The 19,875-nt window shown below is 54.4% G+C and overlaps 1 protein-coding gene and 1 long non-coding RNA gene across 2 annotated transcripts; both read right to left on the reverse strand.

The window, feature by feature from the left end:
* Positions 1-5,438: 5,438 nt before the first annotated feature.
* LOC135299807 (serine/threonine-protein kinase pim-1-like) lies at positions 5,439-9,910 on the reverse strand. Its single transcript, XM_064419230.1, has 6 exons — positions 9,904-9,910; positions 7,867-8,129; positions 7,703-7,753; positions 7,132-7,498; positions 6,338-6,514; positions 5,439-6,105 (listed from the first exon to the last, which is right to left on the reverse strand). The coding sequence occupies exons 1-6, from the start codon at positions 9,908-9,910 to the stop codon at positions 5,999-6,001; spliced, it is 972 nt and encodes a 323-aa protein (XP_064275300.1). The 3' UTR covers positions 5,439-5,998.
* A 6,692-nt stretch (positions 9,911-16,602) lies between these two features.
* On the reverse strand, positions 16,603-19,797 carry LOC135298357 (uncharacterized). Its single transcript, XR_010360346.1, has 2 exons — positions 19,338-19,797; positions 16,603-19,227 (listed from the first exon to the last, which is right to left on the reverse strand). It is a non-coding gene; the product is annotated as an uncharacterized LOC135298357 (long non-coding RNA).
* Between the last annotated feature and the right edge of the window lie 78 nt (positions 19,798-19,875).

Raw genomic sequence — 19,875 nt, forward strand, 5'->3', positions numbered from 1 at the left:
CCAACAAGAATTGTTCCTTCTGAAGGTGCTGTTTCCAATGTACTGTTAACAAATTCATCTTTGTCTGCCCAAACCCACAAGTTCTTTTCCTTTTCCATATGCAATTTTTGGATGCATTTTAAGACATCCAGGGGTGCAGCTTCTTTTAACCAACTGCCCCACTGCTCACACAGTGCTGCGACCTCAGCCCACTCCAGAGCCAGCCAACTCCAGGGAAGGGCTTCCCATCTGGGAATTTCTGATGCCACTGATTCCTCACATTTACATTTAACAAGTGACATTTTGCTGTGATCTGGCCAGATTGTGCCAGTTTTGTTTTACCAGTGGGCAGGGTCATCACCAAAGACACAGACTGCAACTGAAGGAATCAGTGTCATTTACTGCAGCTCAAAGCAGCAAAGAATCACAAAAGGAGCAGCTCAGCAAGGCACCCAACCATCAGCACCAAAGATTGCTTGCAGTGATTAAGAAAGATTCAGCACCAGTTCCCCTCAGACTTCACCATCCCCCAGATCCACACAGCAGCTGGGGAAGCTGTCCCAGCCAAGGGCTGCAGAGCCACTCCTGGACACTGGGAATTCCTGCAGGTGCCTCCAGCCACAGGTGAGGCTCCAACCTCGCTGTGAGAGGGCCCAGCTCTGACAGTGCTGAATGAACAAACTGACAGCACTTCTAGTGTGGGAACATCTGGTTTCATTCTCCTCTTGGGTTCCTCCCAAAGCCTGGTCAGGGCTCAAGGAGGAACCAAGGGAGCTGACTTTGATCCTTCAGCCCCTAACAAGGCCAGATGTCAGATTTCAGGGCCTTGTCTGACATGCAAATACAAAAAGATCAATACATGTGTCACTAAGGAGTTGCTACATCCATCACAATGCTAATGACCATGCATATTTCATCAGTGAGCAGATACAAAGATAACCTTTGGTTGGAAGGTTCATCCAGAGGTCACCTTTGGCTCAGGGCCTGCTGCTCAGGCCTCACTCAGGGCTGTTATCCAGGCCTTGGCACTTCAGGGACATGGTTTAGTGCTGGGCTTGACACTGCTGGGTGAACAGCTGTACTGGATGAGCTCAGAGGTCTTTTCCAACAGAAATGATGCTGTGATTCCATTATTCTATCCGCTGCATTTAGCTAGGTCTATTTGAGCAGCATTACTTTGCTCTAAAAGTTCCCTCTTGCTCAGCTCCTGTGGACTCTGGCGGCAGCTCCTTCAGCTCCTGGTGCTAAGCTGCTCATGCTGAATGAGACGACTCAAAGAGATGAATACAGTCCATGCAATTCCTTCTGGGACACAGAGAGGGGAGGCTGTGGAAACAGGAGCATTGTTTGGTAAGGCCTCCTCTCTGCCCTTCATGCCCTTCAGTGCTTTGAAGCAGCCAAGAGGTTTTTCCAAGAGTGCAGTGAAGCAGCTGTTCCTGTCCCAGGTCTGGCTCTCTCCAGTCTCTGACCTCGCCTGGTTTTGTCCCTCTTGCTGTGCCCTCTCTTCCCCCAGGGCTCGGTGGCTGCTGCCCAGGACTCTGGGACTGGCTCAGATCCAGTGGTCGAGACTCTCCTTTCTTTGCCCTTGGAGCTGCCTGGGCACAGCAGCCTTTTCCATCTGGAAGCTCCCCATGGACAGGGAGTCCCCACCTCTGTTCCTTGCAAAACCTCCAGGAGCCCAGGGCTGCCATCTCAAGTCCCTGCTGGCACTGGGGGCTCCCGGGTGCCTCAGGCTGCTGTGACACCGCTGCACACAGGAGGGAAGAGTGGCAGGGGCTGTGCTGAAAGTCAGCTCCATGTGCTGCTGCTGCTGTGGGGTCATTTGTCCAGCCCTGGCCCAGAGTCAGGGATCAGATCCAGGCCCTGCTGCTGCTCCCTCGGGATCAGTCCCAGTTTGGGTGTTGCTGTCAGGGCCAGCAGGAGCGGTGGCTGGAGCAGCAGGTGCTGACAGTGCCCCAAGCCCTGGGGCTGGAGGGGTCCCTGGGCTGGGCTGGGAGGGAGCTGCCCCTTGTTCTCCCTCTGCCCCAGGCAGAGCTGGGCTGGGCACAAGTGGGGCAGCACAGCCAACAGGGAGCCTGCGAGTCTCTTCCAGCCCTGGCTGCTCAGAGTTTGGGCCTTGGAGCCTCAGGTGGCCAAAGGCAGCTGCTCCTGGTCCCTCTGTGTGCCCCTGTGTTCAGCAGTGCTGCTCCATCAGTCTGTGCCCAGCAGTGGGGAAAAGCCTCAGCCCTGCAGGGCCAGGAGCTGCCGGGCTCTGCCTGAGCAGCTCAGCCAGCAGGAAGGGAGCTGCTCCACACGGGAACCAGGCGCAAAGGGCTGCAGCACCTCGTGCTGGGGCAGAGCCCAAATTCTGAGAGGGAATAACAGAGTTATTCATGTGCATTGGTGTGTCAGCACTGCAGGTGCTGTGCCTGCAAACACAAGGTTCGAGATCTGCAAAAGAATTCTGCAGCTCTTGACTAGATCAGGATGTCAGCAGTGCTGAACTCCAGCACAGTCCAAATGAAACACATCACACCTCTGCTCACATCTGCTAGATATTTTTCTTCAGGGTATCCATAGAAAAGGAAACAGAGGAGGAGCCTACATTTTCATTGTTTATCAGAAATATTTCTCATTTTGCTGTACATTCCTTTCGTAGGACGAGTTCTCTGTTAAAAACACTGGACAAAAAAGGAAAGAAAAAATATGAAAGATAAAACCAAAAATACAAATGTGTACTGAAAATCATCAGTAACTTTGGATTAAGAGGCAACTGATCTTTTTAAGAAGAGAAATCAGTTACTCTGTAAATGTTCTGATGGCATGGATTCATCTTACTGACCTCAGCATCCCTTTTTTAAAACATTCAGGGTTTTGTTTGCAATATTATGTTATTTTAAATTGTGATTGAATCAATAGGAAATTGAAAGATCTATTATGCATTTATGCATTACTGTGTCTTGAGTGTAAAAATATTGCAGTTTGAAATTTGGATTTAAAGTGTTGCAAATGAAAGTTATAAATCCCAATAGATTGTGTGACAGCAGCTTTTCCTAGAGGATGTGCAGCACTCTAAGGACTTCATCAGTGGGTTTGGGGGTACTTGGACCTTTGTCCTGTGCCACTCTGAGAATGTCATAGAATGGAACTTCACCTGCCACCAGCCCAGGTCACCCTCTGCCACCAAAGCTCCTTGGACCTTGTGTCCCCCAGGCAGGCACAAAGTGTTTGTGCTGCTCCCCCTTTTGCACAAACCCACAGAGAGCTGGGATTTCTCCAAGTCTCATGTCTGCATTGGGCCAAATTCCTAGAGAAGCAGCAGCCCATCCCAATGAATATGGCGAGTTATGTGGATGGTTGTGAGCTCCACTTCCTACCTAGAAATCCTGAATCTGCTTCTGAATGCTGCTCCTTCAGCTCTTGGACGCCTTCTCCCACAGAGTAGGGAAAAAATCCCCTGGCCACCAGTTAAATGGTGAGTTATGCTAAAGTTACTGCACTATGGGAAACCCCTATCCATCCATATCCTATTAATATATCCATACCTGGGGGTGTGCATGGTTTTGTCTTGTGTACAAAGGAAGGAGTGTGCAAGCAACATGACTGACACTTTCACTGTCCATGTTCATGCCATACCCATGGGTACAGAGACATTATGGAAACCCTGGCACAGACAGAGCCTTCTGTCCATGGATGCACAGACATCCAAGAGCCCCTGGCACACACAGAGCCTTCTGTCCATGGATACAGAGACATCCAAGAGCCCCTGGCACACACAGACCCTTCTGTCCCTGGATACAGAGACATCCAAGAGCCCCTGGCACACACAGACCCTTCTGTCCATGGATGTACAGACATCCAAGAGCCCCTGGCACACACAGACCCTTCTGTCCATGGATACAGAGACATCCAAGAGCCCCTGGCACACACAGACCCTTCTGTCCATGGATGTACAGACATCCAAGAGCCCCTGGCACACACAGACCCTTCTGTCCATGGATGCACAGATATCCAAGAGCCCCTGGCACACACAGACCCTTCAGTCCATGGATACACAGACATCCAAGAGCCCCTGGCACACACAGACCCTTCTGTCTCTGGAGGATGGAGCGTGGTGGGTGGGGGCGGTTGGTGGGCAGCGAGTCCCGGACAGCAGGCCAGACCCGGCTCCAGCCCTGCCAGGCCCTGCCAAGGCTCAGTGCCAGCTCCTCTGGAATGGGAAAGCCCTTCAGCATTGTCCCTGCCCAGAGGGACAGTGCTGGCCTGGCAGCACAGGTTGTTTTCCCCTCAGGCTGCAGGAGATGAGAACACACCACTTGTCAGCACTGAGTGCGAGGCACAGCTCCGGGTGCTCCCCATGAACCTCAGCTCTGGGAGCACTGTCTGCCCCAAGCTCCAGGGGCTGCAGTGGGAGCCCGGCTGGGCTCTGCCCCGGGGCCATCCTGCAGGGACAGCTGGAAACAGGGAGCATTCAGCTGCCACAAACAGCCAAGCCAGGGCTGCAGGGCAGCTGCTCCAGCCCGGACTGCACTGCTGTGTGCTGTGCTCTGGGGCTGGGGCTCCCCACACAGGGGACTGGACTGGTGTGCCAGAGGAGACAGAGAAGCTTCAGCTTCAGCCTCACTGAGGTGGCTGTGTGGGCTGGGAAGAGTGGGGAGGCTCAAGGGGATTCACAGAGCTCATCCTGCTGCAAGGATGAAGAAAAGGGAGTGGGAACTCAGCAGTGAGGAGAGCTGAGGGCTGGAGAGTGGCTCTGAATGACACTAAAATCCCACTGGACCTCTGAGACATTGCTGCTCCTCAGCCAGTGACAGCACGAGTCCCTAAGCCTGGGGCTCGGCCTTCCTTGTGGTCAGGGGCAACACGGAAGGCCAGCAAGTAAAGGAGACTGCGATGGGCTGGGAATTCACTGGGGGAAAAAAGGGAGCAGTTGAGAAGTAAAAGGCAGGTGGGGGAGAGAACTGTTCAGAGAAGGGCTGAGCTACATCTTGAGCAAGCTGAAAAATGTCATTTGGAGTCATCCCAGATTGATTTGATTTCAAAAGGTATTGAACAATTTTAATTTTTGGGAGGTGTCATGTTTTCCCTTGGAGGTGTCCACGCTGCAAACTTGAGCTGCGTTGTCAAAATGCTCAAGCAAGTCTGTGCTGCAGGTGACACCATTTCTTCTTTGGCTGATGCCAGCCCGGTGCTGAGCTCCAGCAGAGCCCTGCCAGAGCCCAGAGCAGCCTCAGCATCTGCAGAGCCTGGCTGCAAGGAGAGAAAGCAGAAACTGCCCGTCAGCTGAGGGCTCCTGTCCCCTTGTCCCAGCTGCCCACAGTGCCCAGGCCGTGCTGGCTGTGCCCAGAGCTGTGCCCAGAGCTGCCCATCAGTGCTGCCTTGGGAAGCAGGGCAGGAGGGCAGGACATGTGCCCAGCCTGCAGCCAGCCATGGCACATCCAGCCCTCAGCAGCTGCCCAGAGACAAAAAGCAGCTGGGCAGTCGACCGAAGAATTTGTTGCATCCCTCCCAGCAAAGGGGGGAACCTTTGGTGCCCAGCCAGGCCATGCCATGCCCAGATCTGGGAGCATCCCCCTGGCTGTGGAACTCACCTGCAAATTGGGTGTGGAGTGTGTCTTTAGAGAAGCTGCCAGAATCCAAGTCCATCATCTTCAGCTGGCCAGGCCAAGGAAGAGATTGTCGTCCTTGAGGTTGTCCTTGCTGTCTCCAGCAGCAGCCCCACCTGGTACAGCTTCTCCAGGAGCTCCTTCTCCTTCCCTGGGACCAGACCAGGCTGTCAGGGCTCTGCCCAGGGCCCCAGCCATCCATGAACCAGACAAGCAAAACCAGGGGGGATGGTGGCCACCAGTGCTTGCCACACCAGATCTCCAGCTCAGCTCCAGCCCAAGAGCTGCATGTTCCCTTCTGCTGACCCCTGCTCAGAGCTACAGGCAGGACAAAACCAGTCTGGTTTGCTTTGCCACTGAGTGCCAAGAAATGTGTGGAGCTCCTACCTGCCAGGCCCCTGGATCCAACTGTGCACATGGATCTCTCCCATCTTCTAGGGCCGAGGAGCGCCCTGCACCCAAGGATGGCAGAAAAGCTCTTCTAATGATGGCCTGTCCGAGGGTTGCATGGACAAACACCTCTTAATGACATCTTGGCATTCTGGGGAGACAAACCAGAAATCACCAGTCACTTGGAGAAGTTTCCCCCTGTTCCTGTGCCCAGGCCATACGGGTGTGCCCAGACCTGGGCCTAAACTTCCCCATGGATTCTCTGTTTAGAGGAGAGCAGGACATGTGCCACCTCCTCAGCAGCTGCCAGAGCAGGATGCCCATCAGCCCGCTGCTGTCTCCCAGCACTGGTATTCCCCCTGTGCCCAGAGATGAGGATCCACCTTGAGAGAGCCGTGGTGGGAACAAGATGCGCCCCCAGATGATCTTCTGGCCCCTCCTGAACGGGTGCTTCCCCACGACCAGCTGGTACAGCAGGAGGCCCAGGGACCAGATCGTCGCTGCCTCGCCATGGTAGCTTTGGTGCTGGGTCCACTCTGGAGGGCTGTAGGCCAGGGTTCCTGTGGAACACAGACAGAGCTCAGCAGGGGGATGCTGCTGCTCCCAGAGCCTGGCCCCAGCATCCCTGGGCATGTGGGGGCTGCTCTAGCAACACACGGGGTGACCGCTGCCCTCTCACCATCACCTGGGACTTGTGTACAAACTCAGGGCTGGAAAAGAAGCCACTGGTGCTGGAAGAGGGCAGCAGAAACCCTGGGAAGGCCCAACCATGACACAGAAAGGAAAAACCCACCCACTGGTAGAGAAAACCCACTCTCCTCTTTGCCTGCATGGGCCCCCAAAAAATGTTAATAAGCCAAGGCAAACAAGGGGAGTGGAGCAGTCCAAGCCCCTCCTCCCCTGCACACCAAACCATCCAGGGCATGGGTTCAGACCCCCCTCTCCACTACCCCCATGGGGGTTTTTGTCAGGCTGGCTGCACCAGCTCCAGCCCCAGCCCAGGGCACACTGGGTACTGAAGGCTGTCAGCAGGGCTGGGAGCTGGCCTCCCTCACACCCCAACCAAATCAACTTGGGTCCAGCATTAATCCCATCCCAGCTGCAGTAGGGGAAAGCCCTGGTGCTACACCCAGGCTGGGCCATGAGATGCCCAGGAGCATCCCCTGCGAGGGCTCACCTGCAAACTGGGTGTAGGCTGTGTCTTGGAGGAAAGCGCCACAGCCAAAGTCGATCAGTTTCAGCTGCCCGCTGGCCAGGTCAAGCACGATGTTCTCGGGCTTGATGTCCCTGTGCAGGACCCCGCAGCTGGTGCAGTGCCGCACGGCCTCCAGCACCTGACGGAACAGCCCCCGCGCCTCCTCCTCCGGCAGGAACCTCCGCTCCGCCAGGAAATCCGACAGCTCCTGGCACCGTTCTGGACGCTCCAGCACCATCAAGAAGCTGTCGGGGAGCTCAAGCCACTCCAGGAGCTGAATGACACCAGCACAGCCACAGGACACCTTGGCCAGCAGCACGATCTCCAGGGGCGCGCTGGTGCCGTCGGGCTGCGGGAGGAGCGCGATGCCATCAGTGGAGCTGAGGCCCTGCCAGGGCTCTGGGACCCCTCAGCCAGCCCGGGATGCTCTGCATGCTCTGCCCAGCCCACGCCCGCTCTCCCCACAGGTCTCCTGGTGGCTCCCACCATGCCAGGCCCCGGCTCCTCGCCGCCCGGCACGGCCCGGCTTCTGCCGCTGGCCCCGCTCACTCACCAGCTCGCTCCAGTGCCGGATGCGATCCCGCGGCACGCGTTTGATGGCCACCTATGAGCAAGGGAGAGCAGCGGGCTGAGCTCAACGCCCGTCCCGCCGCACCCAGACCTTCTCCTCCTTGTCCTCCTCCTCCTACTCCGCCCGCCGCCAGCCCCGCCGCTCACCGGGGCACCGTCCAAGAGCCGCGTCGCTGACCAGACGCTGCCAAATCCTCCGCGCCCCAGCAGGGAGCCCAGGCGGTACCGCTCCTGTAGGGCCTCCTGTGCCTTCCCTGTGGGCGGGACGCGGCTGTCAGCGCTCGGCCCGGGGCCAGCAACGGCCCCCGAGCGCCCCTCACCCGCCCCGGCCCGGCCATCCCCCGGCGTTCGGTTTTTGGAACGCAGCACGGGAGGCTCGGGGCCGGCGGCTGCGCTGCCGAGCGGCGGAGCTTGGGCCGGGCAAGCCGCAGCGGAGGCGGCGGGAGAGGCAACGCCGCCTGTGTCCTCCGCGGGCCCCGGGAGGAGCCGGGGCCGGGGCCGGGCTCGGGGTCGGGGCCGGGGCCGGGACTGGACCCTGCGCCGGGGCCGGGGCCGGGGCCGGGCCAGGCGGAGCCAAAAGCCGGCGATGCCGCCCCAGCCCCAGGCATTGACGCCCGCCCAGCAGCGCCAGCACGGCCAGAGCCGGGCTGAGGCCAGGCGGCGGCGGGACGGCCGGGGGCGGGCACGGGGCAGCCCCGCCCGGGGCCGGGGGCGGGCCGGGGGCATGGCCCAGCCCGGCACGGGGAGAGGGAGGCGGGGAGAGGAGAGGGACGGCGGGAAAGGGAGAGAGGGAGAGGTACGGGACAGAGGGAGAGGGAGAGGAGAAGAGACTCTAAAAGTTTCTTCTGTCGCTGCTGCTGCCGCTGCTGCTGCCGCTGCTGCTGCCGCTGCTGCTGCCGCTGCCGCTGCCGCTGCTGCTGCTGCTGCTGCCGCTGCTGCAACTGAAGCTCCGGGACCGTTTGTCCCCGTGTCCGTTTGTCCGTTGCCCGCTCGCCCCCGCCCCGAGCCCCACGTTCCCCGAGGGCAGCCCCTGAGCCTGTCCAAACACGGGAACTTTGCCGAGTTCAGCCAAGAGCCAGAGTCTGGACTCCTGCACAGTGGCTCAGGAATCCCCTCGGTCACTGCTGTGCATTGTCCCTGCTGAGGGTCAAACACTCTCAGAGCGCATTCCCTGAATGCAGAATTTGTACCTGACCCAAGCACTGCACTTACCTCTCCAGCATTGATTTCCAAGAAAAACAGGGGAAGCCAAAGTGTGTCTAGGTCATGGTATCTTAAAATGTCTAAAACTTGCCAACTCATGGATCTTAGAAGTGAGATCTGTTTGGAATTAATGGGATGGAAAACTAGTGCAAGATGGAAAAGGGGAGCATAAAAACAAATCGAGAAAAACATCTTGAATTGTTTCAATTTTCATTTAATTTCTTAAAAGCTCTTTCAGTTTTTCCAGAATCTTCTCCTCAGTCCTGTTTGCTTTTTCCAAGAACCTTTCCCGGAGAACGAGGTGCAGCTTCTGTCACAAGGTGTGCCACCAACTGCAGCTTTCCACACTGTGGGTGCAGCACAACACTTGCAGCAAAGCAGGAGAAATATTTGAAGAATTTGACAGCTTGTTCTTTTCTTTTCCTTGTGGGCTGGGCAGTTGTGCCATTGGTAAGGTTTTCATTGTTACTGTTCTACCCTAAGAAAACATGACAGGCTACCAAGAACTCTTGGGGAATGCAAGCCTGACTGAATGCAGAGAAAGAAACTCTAGAGGCTGCAGCCAGAAGTGGAGAGCTGTGTGATAATCATTCCAACACCCCCAAGGACATCTTGAAAATGATCTAGAAGATGCAAATGGGCTGACAGGGAGTTTGTTTCTGTCTTCAGTCCAGATTCTTCTACATCTGAAAACAATTCCACAGTCTCCATCTAAATCAAGAGTACAATCAGTTCATAAAAAGCACCAGAACAAACTGTAGCTCTCAGGAGATGACGGAAAGAATCTGAAAAGGGAAAATGCAGGAGAAATGTATTTCTCAGCACTGCAGTACTTGCCTACCTGAAACCCTCCTCCATTTCCTCTGCATGCCTGGATCTGTTGGTGTCAGTTCTGTATTCGCTGGTGCCTCCAGCCCTGAATCCCCTCATCTACAGCCTGAGGAACCAGGAGCTCAAGGCTGCAGTGTGGAGACTGATCACTGGACATCTTAGGAAGCATTAAAGTGATTGCCAATTTCGGCAAATCACTTGTAATAAAAGTCATCTTTTATAGCTCTTTTAGTTTGGTTCTTTGATTTCCCTGTCATTTTGCTTTTTTAATATTCTTCCTAAAGCTAGACAATTGTTTCTGCCATCTCTGACTTTCTTTCTCTCCACCTTCCCTGTGGCCACAGACTGTGCCAATGAGGGGCTGCAGTCTCAAAGGTTTTAAAGGAACTAAAGGATCTCCCAGCAAAGTTTTCTGCAGAGATCCCTCTATTCTTGCCTTCTCTGGAGCTGCAGCAGCAATGTCGGTGTGCAGAGCTGGGGCAGAGCAGTGCTGGCACAGCAGCTGTGCCCAGCAGCAGCAGCAGCACTTGGTGTTGCCAGTGCTGCTGCCGTGGCCCTGCCCCGCTGCCCTGGTGGCCCTGGTGTTGCTGCAGGACCTGAGTGCTCTCGGGGCCGGGCACAGTCCTGGGGGTGGCAGTGCCGGGGCTGCAGCAGGGACAGGCCATGGGCACTGCTGGGGCAGCGCTGACGCCTCAGGCCAGGCCCTGGGGGCTGCAGGCTCCTTGCCCAGGCTCTCTCAAGAACACGGCCAGGCCAATGCTCAGCACAGAAAAGCCCCAGGGTGAGCAGCCCCAGGCTGGCCGTGGGCAGGCTGGGGGCAAACAGCATGGCTGGGGCTCTGCAAGGGCCCTGGGGGAGACGGGAAGGAGCAGCAGAGCAGGGGCTGATCCATCCCCAGGGTGCTGCACAGCCCAGGGCAGCGTCCTAGTGCGTCCTGATGGAGCTGCCAACAACATCCCCCCTCTGCAGCCCTGGCCTCTCCCCCAGCTCACAGAGGTGCCGCATCCTTGCAGGCACAGCCACAGCAGCAGTGGCTCAGGAGCCCCTGTTTGCATTGCACAGAGCAGGCAGGAGCACCCCCATGCTGGTGCTGTGGGGACATGAACCTGAGGGAGCACAAATGCCATCAGCCCCTGGGGCCAGGAAGGGCTGGGGGACAGCAGGGAAACCACTCAGCTTTGTCCTGGCCTCTGCAGTCAGCCAGAAAGTTTGTTCCCATTAGCTGGGAGATTCCTGTCCCACTGCAGACGCTGTTGCTCAGAGCCAGGGCTGCCTGACAGCCATCCCTGAACTGCCCTGAGCATTTCCTTGGCTTCACCTTTGTTTTTTTTTTCCCCCTTTTTTTGTACAAATTTCTTCTGTTCCCTCCCCTGCAAAAAGCCCATCCCTGTTTGCCCTTTCCTCTCTGGCCCCACTCCCCATTGCAGTTCCTGACTTGGCACCATGGGAACGTCCCCTGGGGAGCAGGATCATCCTCCAAGTGCTGCAGGAATTGTCTGCAGGCTCCTGCAGTGCCTGGTGCTGCTCCCTTGCCAGAGGCACCACAGGCCAGGGGGGCACATCTGGGCTGCTGTGTCTGCCTGTGGGGCTCCCTGTTCTGGGAAATGAGGAGGAGCTGCAGAGGCTCTGCAGGACTGACAGGATGGGCTTTGGGCCTGGCAGGAGAAGCTGAGGCACCTGGGCTGCTGGAGCTTCTGAAGAGGAGGCCCAGGGCTCATCGTGCAACTGCTGCAAGGGTGGTTTCAGAGAATCCCAGAATCAGCAAGGTTGGAAAAGACCTTGGAGATCATCAAGTCCAACCTGTGCCCTGACACCACCTTGTCTCCCCCGGGCCTCCTCTCCTCCAGGATAAACAACCCCAGCTCCCTCAGCCTCTCTTCACAGGATTTTTGCTCCAGACCCTTCACCAGCCTTGTTGTCCTTCTCTGGACACACTCCAGCCCCTCCAATTCTTGCTAAATTTGAGGCCCCAGAACTGGACACAGCACCCAAAGTGCTGCCCAACCAGCGCCCAGCACAGGGGAAGAATTGCTCTCCTGGTCCTGCTGGTGACACCATTCCTGGTCCATAGGAGTGCCAGGGGTTGGATGAGGGAAATGGTCGGGAGGGGGCAGGAGACACAGTCTGATTGACTCTCAGCCATGAAGGGTCTTGATTTTCATAGCTATTCAGTCTGCATTAGAAGGTGCTGGGGGTCAATATCAACTGGACATTGCTGATATCAATCTATAAACAGGAAAAAACATTAAACAGAACAAACTGTTCTGTCTGCATTGTTTTCAAGACAGTATATACACTTTGAATACACTTCAGATATCTGTCTAATTAATTAGAGAAAACTTGAAAACTTCTGTTATTCCAAATGGCTTTTCTTCTTTGGGCATGTTGAACAAATGTTTATGAGCTTTTCTCACTGAATTCCTGAAGTGAAGAGCTCAAGAAAGAAGAGGCCTTGGGAGTAGGAAAATTCATCATCAACCTCCAAGTGGCTGAGGATCCATCCCCATCAGAGCAGCAATGAACAGCAATGGGCACAGCTTTGTGGCTGCCCCAGCTTTGGGATGGGCCCTGGGCCTGGAGCAGGAGCAGCTCTTGAGGGCCCCAAGGCCGGGGCTTTTGTGCTGCCCTGGGCACATGGGATGGCAGCAGGGGCTGCAGAGCTCTCAGCACCTGAGCCAGAGGGGAGCAGGGCACACAGGGAGCCTCCTTTGGCCTTGGCCCAGCACCTTCCGCCATGGCTGGGGCAGAGTCCTGTGTGAGCTGCAGCTGCTGCTGTGCCCTTGGCAGGGGCTGAGGCCGTGGGGCCAGTGGCCAGAGCAGCCTGGCCTGAGCAGAGCTGTGGGGCCAGAGCCGGCTGGGCTGGGCTGGGGAGAGGCCCTTGGTGCTGCCCAGAGATCAGGGCAGCTGGCAGAGCTTGCAGGGAGCTGGGCTGGGCTCAGAGAGCCTGTCACAGAAACCATCAGTGTCCATCTCAGCCTGGCTGAGCGTGCAGGGGCAGGACTCAGGCCAGGCCTTGTGGGGCAGGGCCAGCGCCTGTGCAAGGCATTGAAAACAGGCAAGCGTCCCAGAGAGGAGGCTGCTCTGTGCCCTTGGGGGCATGGACAGAGCAGGGAGGGGGCCCAGGACATTTGTCACCGCCAGCCTCTGTCCCCAGGCCTTGGCAGCCCTGGCTGCTGAGCCCAGCTTTGCCCTGGGCTGAGTTTGGCTGTGGCCCAGCTCCATCCTCCTGCGGGGCTCAGGGCCTGTTCCCGGCCATGGCCAGCCCTGGCCGGCCTCTCTGCTGGCCCAGAGGCCGGCAGAGCCCGGGGCAGGGCTGTCTGTGCAGGCCCACAGGTGCCAGGGGCTCTGCAGGAGCTGGCAGAGGCTGCCCAGCAGGGAGGCCATGGGGCACAGAGCCCCAAGGCTGCTGTGGGCCCCACGGCACAGGGGCCGTTCCCAGCCGCAATGCTCCTGGCCTGGGCTGGGCCTGCACAGGGGCTGGGCCACCATGGCTGGGCCAGCACAGGGCCACCAAGGGGCCACGCAGCCACTGCCAGGGCTGACAGCAAGGCCAGGTACACACAAGCAATTGCTGAGCATGGCCTGCGCTGGCCAGGGCTGACTGTGCCACAGGCAGAGCTCAGCTGCCCTGGGGGGCTGCAGGAACAGTCAGGAGCCCAAAGAGCCTCCATGGCTGTGCTGGAGACCAAGGCTGGAGCAGGGAAATGCAGGGCTGCTGCAGGATGGGGAGAGCATGGAATTCCAGCACACACCTCAGCTCTCTGATGATCCCGGCACCATGCTGGGCCCTGTTTCAGACTGGGGCAGGGCAGATGTTGATGGGACAGGAGCCCTGCGGTGCTGTCAGGGACCTGCAGCTTGCAAGGTGCTCTGCTCTCCCTCAGGTGCTCTCAGAGAGATCCAATCCCAGCTGGGCACCTCAGGGCACAAGTGGCACTGCCTGTTCATGGGCACACAGCTGATGTCTGCCTGGAAAGGGGCACAGGTTTTAATACCTATTACTTTCATAATATACTTGCAAATCTTTTTTATCTGGGTCATTGGAGTTTTGAAAAAATGGCAAAGTTTTCCTGGGAGGAAGAGGAATTTCCTGGATCTCATGGATTCTTCTCCTGATGGCAGGAGAAGAAATTTTGATCTTCCCCTCTATATGAGCTACCAATATTCAGTCTAATATTTCATGACCCCGTCCTTCAGGTGTTTGCAGCTCTCCTGTTCCAATGGCCCTGTCTAAGGACATCTCTTCATTAGGGCAGCTGGATCTATGTCCTTCCCCTTGCTCCCAGATTATTTCCTGCAGCTGTTCTCAGGTCATTCCAATGTGCATCCCAGGCTTCATGCTTCAAGCTTCAGGGACTTGCCCAATTTCTCTGAAGTTTAAATACCTCTCTAGTCAGCACCTTAGTTGTAGTTTTATCTTTTCTATCACCTCTTCTTAAGTCTCTGTCTAAAATCCTTCCTGTATGGCAATCCCTTGTGAATGGTGGACATGTCAGATGTTGCTGGGATGTCTCAATGAGCTGAGGGAAGGGGTTTGATATTTCTTAAATTTTATCATGTTCACATTTTTTATATTGGCCATCAAGAGAAACCCTTCTGTGCCTCTGAGTCTCACTAGTTCCTGGTCTCTCAAAGGGCACAAACCTGATGAGTTGTGGTTCCCATTCCTGTGGCTGCACTTGGATCTCCCTCCATAGCCAGAGCAGAGCTCCCTTGTCCCAGAAAGTGCCTGACAATGCAGGGATGAAGGAAACAGGACAGGCTGTGGGGATCAGGGCCAGGGCAGAGCCAGGGAGAAGAATGACTTCTGCATTTGATGGAGCTGTGCCTTCCCTTGGCTTTGTTGGCTGACAAGAAATGAACATCCCTCTGTGTCTCAGGCAGATCCTTCTCCAAGGAAAGCAGGTGGGAGTTGGAGCCAAGCAGCTGAAAGCTGCAGGTGCAGCCTGGGCTGGAGGGAGCTGAGATTTGCACAAGGCTGCTCTGAGTGCCAGGGCTTGGATGGGGTAAATGGTGGGGTGGGGTAGGGACAGAGTCTGATTGATTGTCAGCCATGAAGGGTGTTGGCTATATCTATTCATATCTATTCAAACTGCATGAGGAGGTACTTGGATTTAGTGCCAATTGGAGATTGCACATATCAATTTATCATCAGGAAAAAACAAATTAGGACCTAAAACATGTTTTCTCACTCTCTTTGTAAATATTCATTCAATTATACATTCACTTTGAATACACTTATGAAATGTGTTGAATTCACCACACAAGATTTGAAAGCTAAAATCAAATTATTCCCAAAGGCTTGGCTTATTAACGTGTTCTGAATGTTAATGAGGCCTGGGACACTGAATTCCTGCACTGAAGAGCTGAAGGCTGAACAAGCCTCTGCAGCAGTGAAATCCAGCAGCAGCCTCCAAGTTGCTGAGGATGTCAGCAGCCCCCACTGAGGCCATCCCTGCCCAGAGACCATGGGGGAATGGGCAGACAAGGAGAGCGTCCCTGGGGCTGGGCCAGCAGAACTCAGAAGCACCAGCGGCTCCAGCTGGGCAATGGAGTGTGGAATGTGGATGGGAAAGCCCTGCCTGGGCTGTGCCAAGCAGGACACACAAGCCCTGACTCCCATCCCCCAAACAACTGTCTCAAGGAGACATTTAAAAGGAATTACAATTGTTTGTGTCCTCTGAGTTGGAGGCACTGGAGAAATACCAGTACAAGAGATTTTGAGGAGCTCAAAGCAGCTTTTATTGGCAACTCTAGAAAATCAGAGAAACGATGGCAAAAGGTTTAATATGACATTCAATCAACAAAAAAAAAACATTTCTGAAGCATTAACTTGGCCATTCCACTTGACAAACTCTAAGCCTGATAAACTTTAAGTTCATCAAAATTCGCCAGAGGAGAGAAATAGAAGTCGACATAGAAAGAGAGAAAAATAAGATTTAAGAAGCACACACAGAGATACCAACTCCTGGATTCCAGCAGCGTTCAGACAGAAATTCCAAGAGGCTGCAGAGTCAAGATGTGTGCTTGCCTTGTGGTCAGCCTTCAATACCCCTTGGTCTTGCTGGGCCCTTCCCCCAGGTGGGACTTGGGCTCATTTGGTCACTCAGGAGCTGGGCGGGGGCTCCAGAGGTGGCTGTGGAGCATTGCCTGTGCTGTGCCAGGGACTGGCAGCCACAGCTGGGCTGGGATAGAGGCTCTGGGGGGATTGGGGTTCCAGGGCAGGGCAGCGCTGGGGTTCTGGGGCAGGGCAAGGCAGGACCTGCTTCTTCCTCCCCCACACACAAGATGTTTCCAGCCAACAATCTCCTCCAGTCTGTCACAACAGGGAATGTTGGAGGTGAAACTTCAATTTTGGCAATGATCACCTGGCCAAGAGGGACAGTTCTTTTCCACAGGATTGAAAACCACCTTTTCCATAGGATTTGTTACTCATTTATGGTTTGATTGCCTGGGTTTGGTTTGGTTTTGTTGTTGGATTGTTTCCTCGGTGTGCCTGCAGTGTCCAGTCATGAGCAGTGTGACTCTTGCTGAGGAATTTTTGTGGTGCTGTCACTTAATATTAAATATGTTTTTTGCTGATATCTTTCCTGGGAGTTTTCCAGTGCTCTCGTTTGTAACAGGGTGAAGGAGCCCTGGCCCAGGCTCTGGCCCTGGGGGACACAGGGACGCTGCCGGGGGGGTCCCTGTCCCCCTGTCCCACCCCCCAGGGCCTCGGCCCCCCGTCCCCGTGTCAGGCTCTGGGGTCGATCTCGTGGAACACCCTCTGGGGGAGGACGCGGCGCTGGGGGTGGGGAGACAGGGGTCTATTGAGAGTCTCTTGTATCATGTGGTGGAAACCCAGAAAAATAATGGTCAGGAGAAGCCTGGTTTATTGAGAACATTCCTGCATAGCAGACAAGATATAGCCTTGTGCAAATGACTCCATGCAGCATTCACATATTTAATTCCTTCTTTTCCTCTTCCAGGGGAAGCAGAGTTGCTTTATTTACTCCAAGCAATATTTTCTCCCTCCTCCCTGGCAAAGAACAAGCTCCCATCCTGACAAGTGCTCACAGGTTTACTTAAGGCTCATCACACCCATGCTCAAGAGAGTGGAGCAGCTTAATTTATCACTTGTTCCAATGATTAACTTGCCCAGCTGCCAGGTTCAAGAGCCCCAGAGTGCCTCAGGTTGTATGGGATCACAGAAGGAAAAGCTCCATGGAATTAAGCTGCTGCCACACTGGCCCTCTTTGCCTGTCAAACCCATTCAGCTGCTCTTGCTCTGCCCTGTCAAAATCTTCCATAAAATACAAGTGAAAATCCCTCCTCACCTGTGAGAAAAAACAGTTGGGTTCTGCTCAGGGCATTTCAAATTAGGTGGGGTAGTTGTGACCTCCCCTTACAAAGGCAGCATTTCAGGAAAACCAAAAGTTTCTTTTCAGGGACTCACCAGACTCAGGACACCTTCCGCTAATAAGGTTGCTCCAAGCCCCATCCAACCTGGCCCTGAACACTTCCAAGGGTGACACAGCCACAGCTTCTCTGGAACCTGTTTTGCTCCTCCCAGGTCTAAAATCGCACTCAACTTAGCAGCCTCAGAGGTAGATTTCTATTCAATAGCTGCATTTTTCTAGGAAAGAAATATGGCAAACCTTGTTTGCATCTGACTTGGCAAAATCAACACAAGCTCTGAAGAAAGGGCTGCGGCCCACTTTTCTTCCTTTTCCCCATTTGGTGGAAGATTTTCATTCTGTTGTTGTTTGGAGCAGTATTTTAATCGATCTGGCTGAGGATGCTGAAAATAGTACAGCAAGTTACTTGTGTGAGGGGTGGAAAACTGAGCTCTTGCACATCCAGTGTTTCTGTTGTTGGAAGTCTTCAATCCCACCTCTCGCTGGGATGAAATAGGTGCTACTCATCCAATTTCTAAAGTATCACGCATCGAGCTGACACTATTTGAAGACTTAAAAATAAGCCCAAATTTAAACAAACCTCTGATCCCTTCCATTTCCTCTGTTCCACAGTTGATGACAGAAGACAGGAGAGAAAGATTGTTTTGGGAGCAATGATGTCAGGACTCTAAAAAGAATATCAAACCTGCTCTGCCACACTCTCAGCTGTTACAGCCCCAAAAAGCACCGGTTGTCTTTGCTCACAGAGTCACAACTGTGATGGGATTTCTACCACACCACAGGACAGCCAAGTTTTGGTTTTTTGGTTTTTTTGTTTTTTGTTTTTTTTCCCCTGGGAATAACTACAGCACTTCTGGGTAGCAAGGCAGACATGTGCCTCTTCTAATGGCCCTTGAAAAAAGTGGATGTGTGAAATGAGGTAGACAAAGCCAAAGGCCAGCTGAACCTGGGATCTCTGAATGGGTCTTGACATTCTTGCCAGGAAGATGAGTGGCAATCACTGTTCTGCCAGGGAAACAGCATCTGCTGGCAATGTGGTCTAGAAAATATGCTTTCTGCTCCTCTCAGAGCCAAAATTCCTACCCATTTCTCCGAAGTCCTTCTTAGATAAGGACCATGTTCAGCTGAGTGACAGTGGCAAGCCAGGAATACATTGCCCTGCACACAACATCCTCCATTCCCATGGATGGTTTCTCACTGGCACACAGGAGGAAGGGAGCAACCCAAATGCATCATTGTACATCAAGTCAGACGTGTTGAGGGATGAACAGATCTCACGGGGATATGGAAACCTCTCCTCAAAAGCATTTCAGAGAAATCCTGAGCTGTTTTGTGCTGCTAGGCGTGAAGATGCTCAGGATCTTCCACAGGTGCTCAGCAGACAGCAGGATTGTGCCTGGATGTCACTCTGGAAATGCCAGTGGCTCTGCTGAGAGCTCTGGGAGTGAGTGACACTGCACTGAGAGGGGCCACAGTCCTGCAAGGGTCTTTCATCAGGAGCAAAGAGCAGCCTGGAGGGTGGGCAATGCTGGATCTGTACCACTGCGTGCTCATCCTTCACCTGAATGTGGAGCTGCCCCCAAAGTTGCCATGGATCACCTTTTCTTTTTCTCCTCTTGGGTATATTTTGGAGCAGCTGTTCTATGTGGCTTTTGATGATGATCCCGTGGGAAGCAGCCATTTGCCTGCTGTGCTATCCTCACAACTAGTACTAACTCTTCATTTCCTTTGGTTTAATTTGGGGTTTTTTTATCTATTTGTTTGATTGGTTTGCTGCATGGGTTGGTTTGTTTGTTTGTTTGTTTGGGTTTATGTCTGATTTGGCTTGAGTTTTTTGCTTGCTTTTTCATAAATGACTGGTGAAGTTGGCAAAGCCAAACTCAAGATAATGTAAACCAGGATCAGCTTTTCAGAAATTCCTTTTGGCTGGGTTTAGCTGCATCCCCTAGGCTCAGGATCACTAGGGTGATATTTTCAGGTTTTGCTCTGCGTATCAGCCTGCCCAGATTCCGCTCGGTGTTTCACAAATGGAGAAGACAATGGACATTGTGCCAAGCTTCCTTTCAAACAGAAACACCTGGGGCAGCATGACAGAAAAGAAGAAAAAAAAATCACCAGTTAGAACAGAACCAGTGTCCCACAATCTTCCCATCCACTGTTATTAGTTTTGTACATTTAGAGGCAAACCTGGGTCTAAAGCTTGCATCTCTCAGTTCCTGATGCTATTTGCTACCCTTCAGCCTTGACTGGCCCTGATGTGACTGACTGCTGGGCAAGTGGGGCTGGGGATGCTCAGCCTGGAGACAGGAGATGCTGGGAGGCCTCCCTGTGGCTGTGCAGGACTGGAAGGCTCCCACAGGAAAGAAGGGGACAGAGTGTTCAGCAGGGCCTGTGCTGACAGGACAAGGGGGGATGGCTTTCAGCTGCAGAGGGTTGATGGAAGCTGCATCTAAGGAAGCTGCTCTTTTCCACTGGGGGTGGTGGGGCACTGGCCCAGGCTGTGCACAGAGGCTGTGCATGCCCCATCCTTGGCAACAGGGCTCTGAGCAGCACGCTCTGGGGGGAAGACTGCTCAGCTTGGAACAAGATGTTGTTCTTCAGGCTCCCTTCCAAGCCCAACTGTTCAGGGACTCCATCATTCCATGGTCTCCACTGTCCACTTCAGATGGAGCCTGGGAACTGTGATGTCACAGCCCACGCTCCAGCTGGAACTTCCAGCGCCCAG

Source organism: Passer domesticus, chromosome 4 (assembly GCF_036417665.1).
Source record: "Passer domesticus isolate bPasDom1 chromosome 4, bPasDom1.hap1, whole genome shotgun sequence".
Taxonomy (NCBI): Eukaryota; Metazoa; Chordata; class Aves; order Passeriformes; family Passeridae; genus Passer; species Passer domesticus.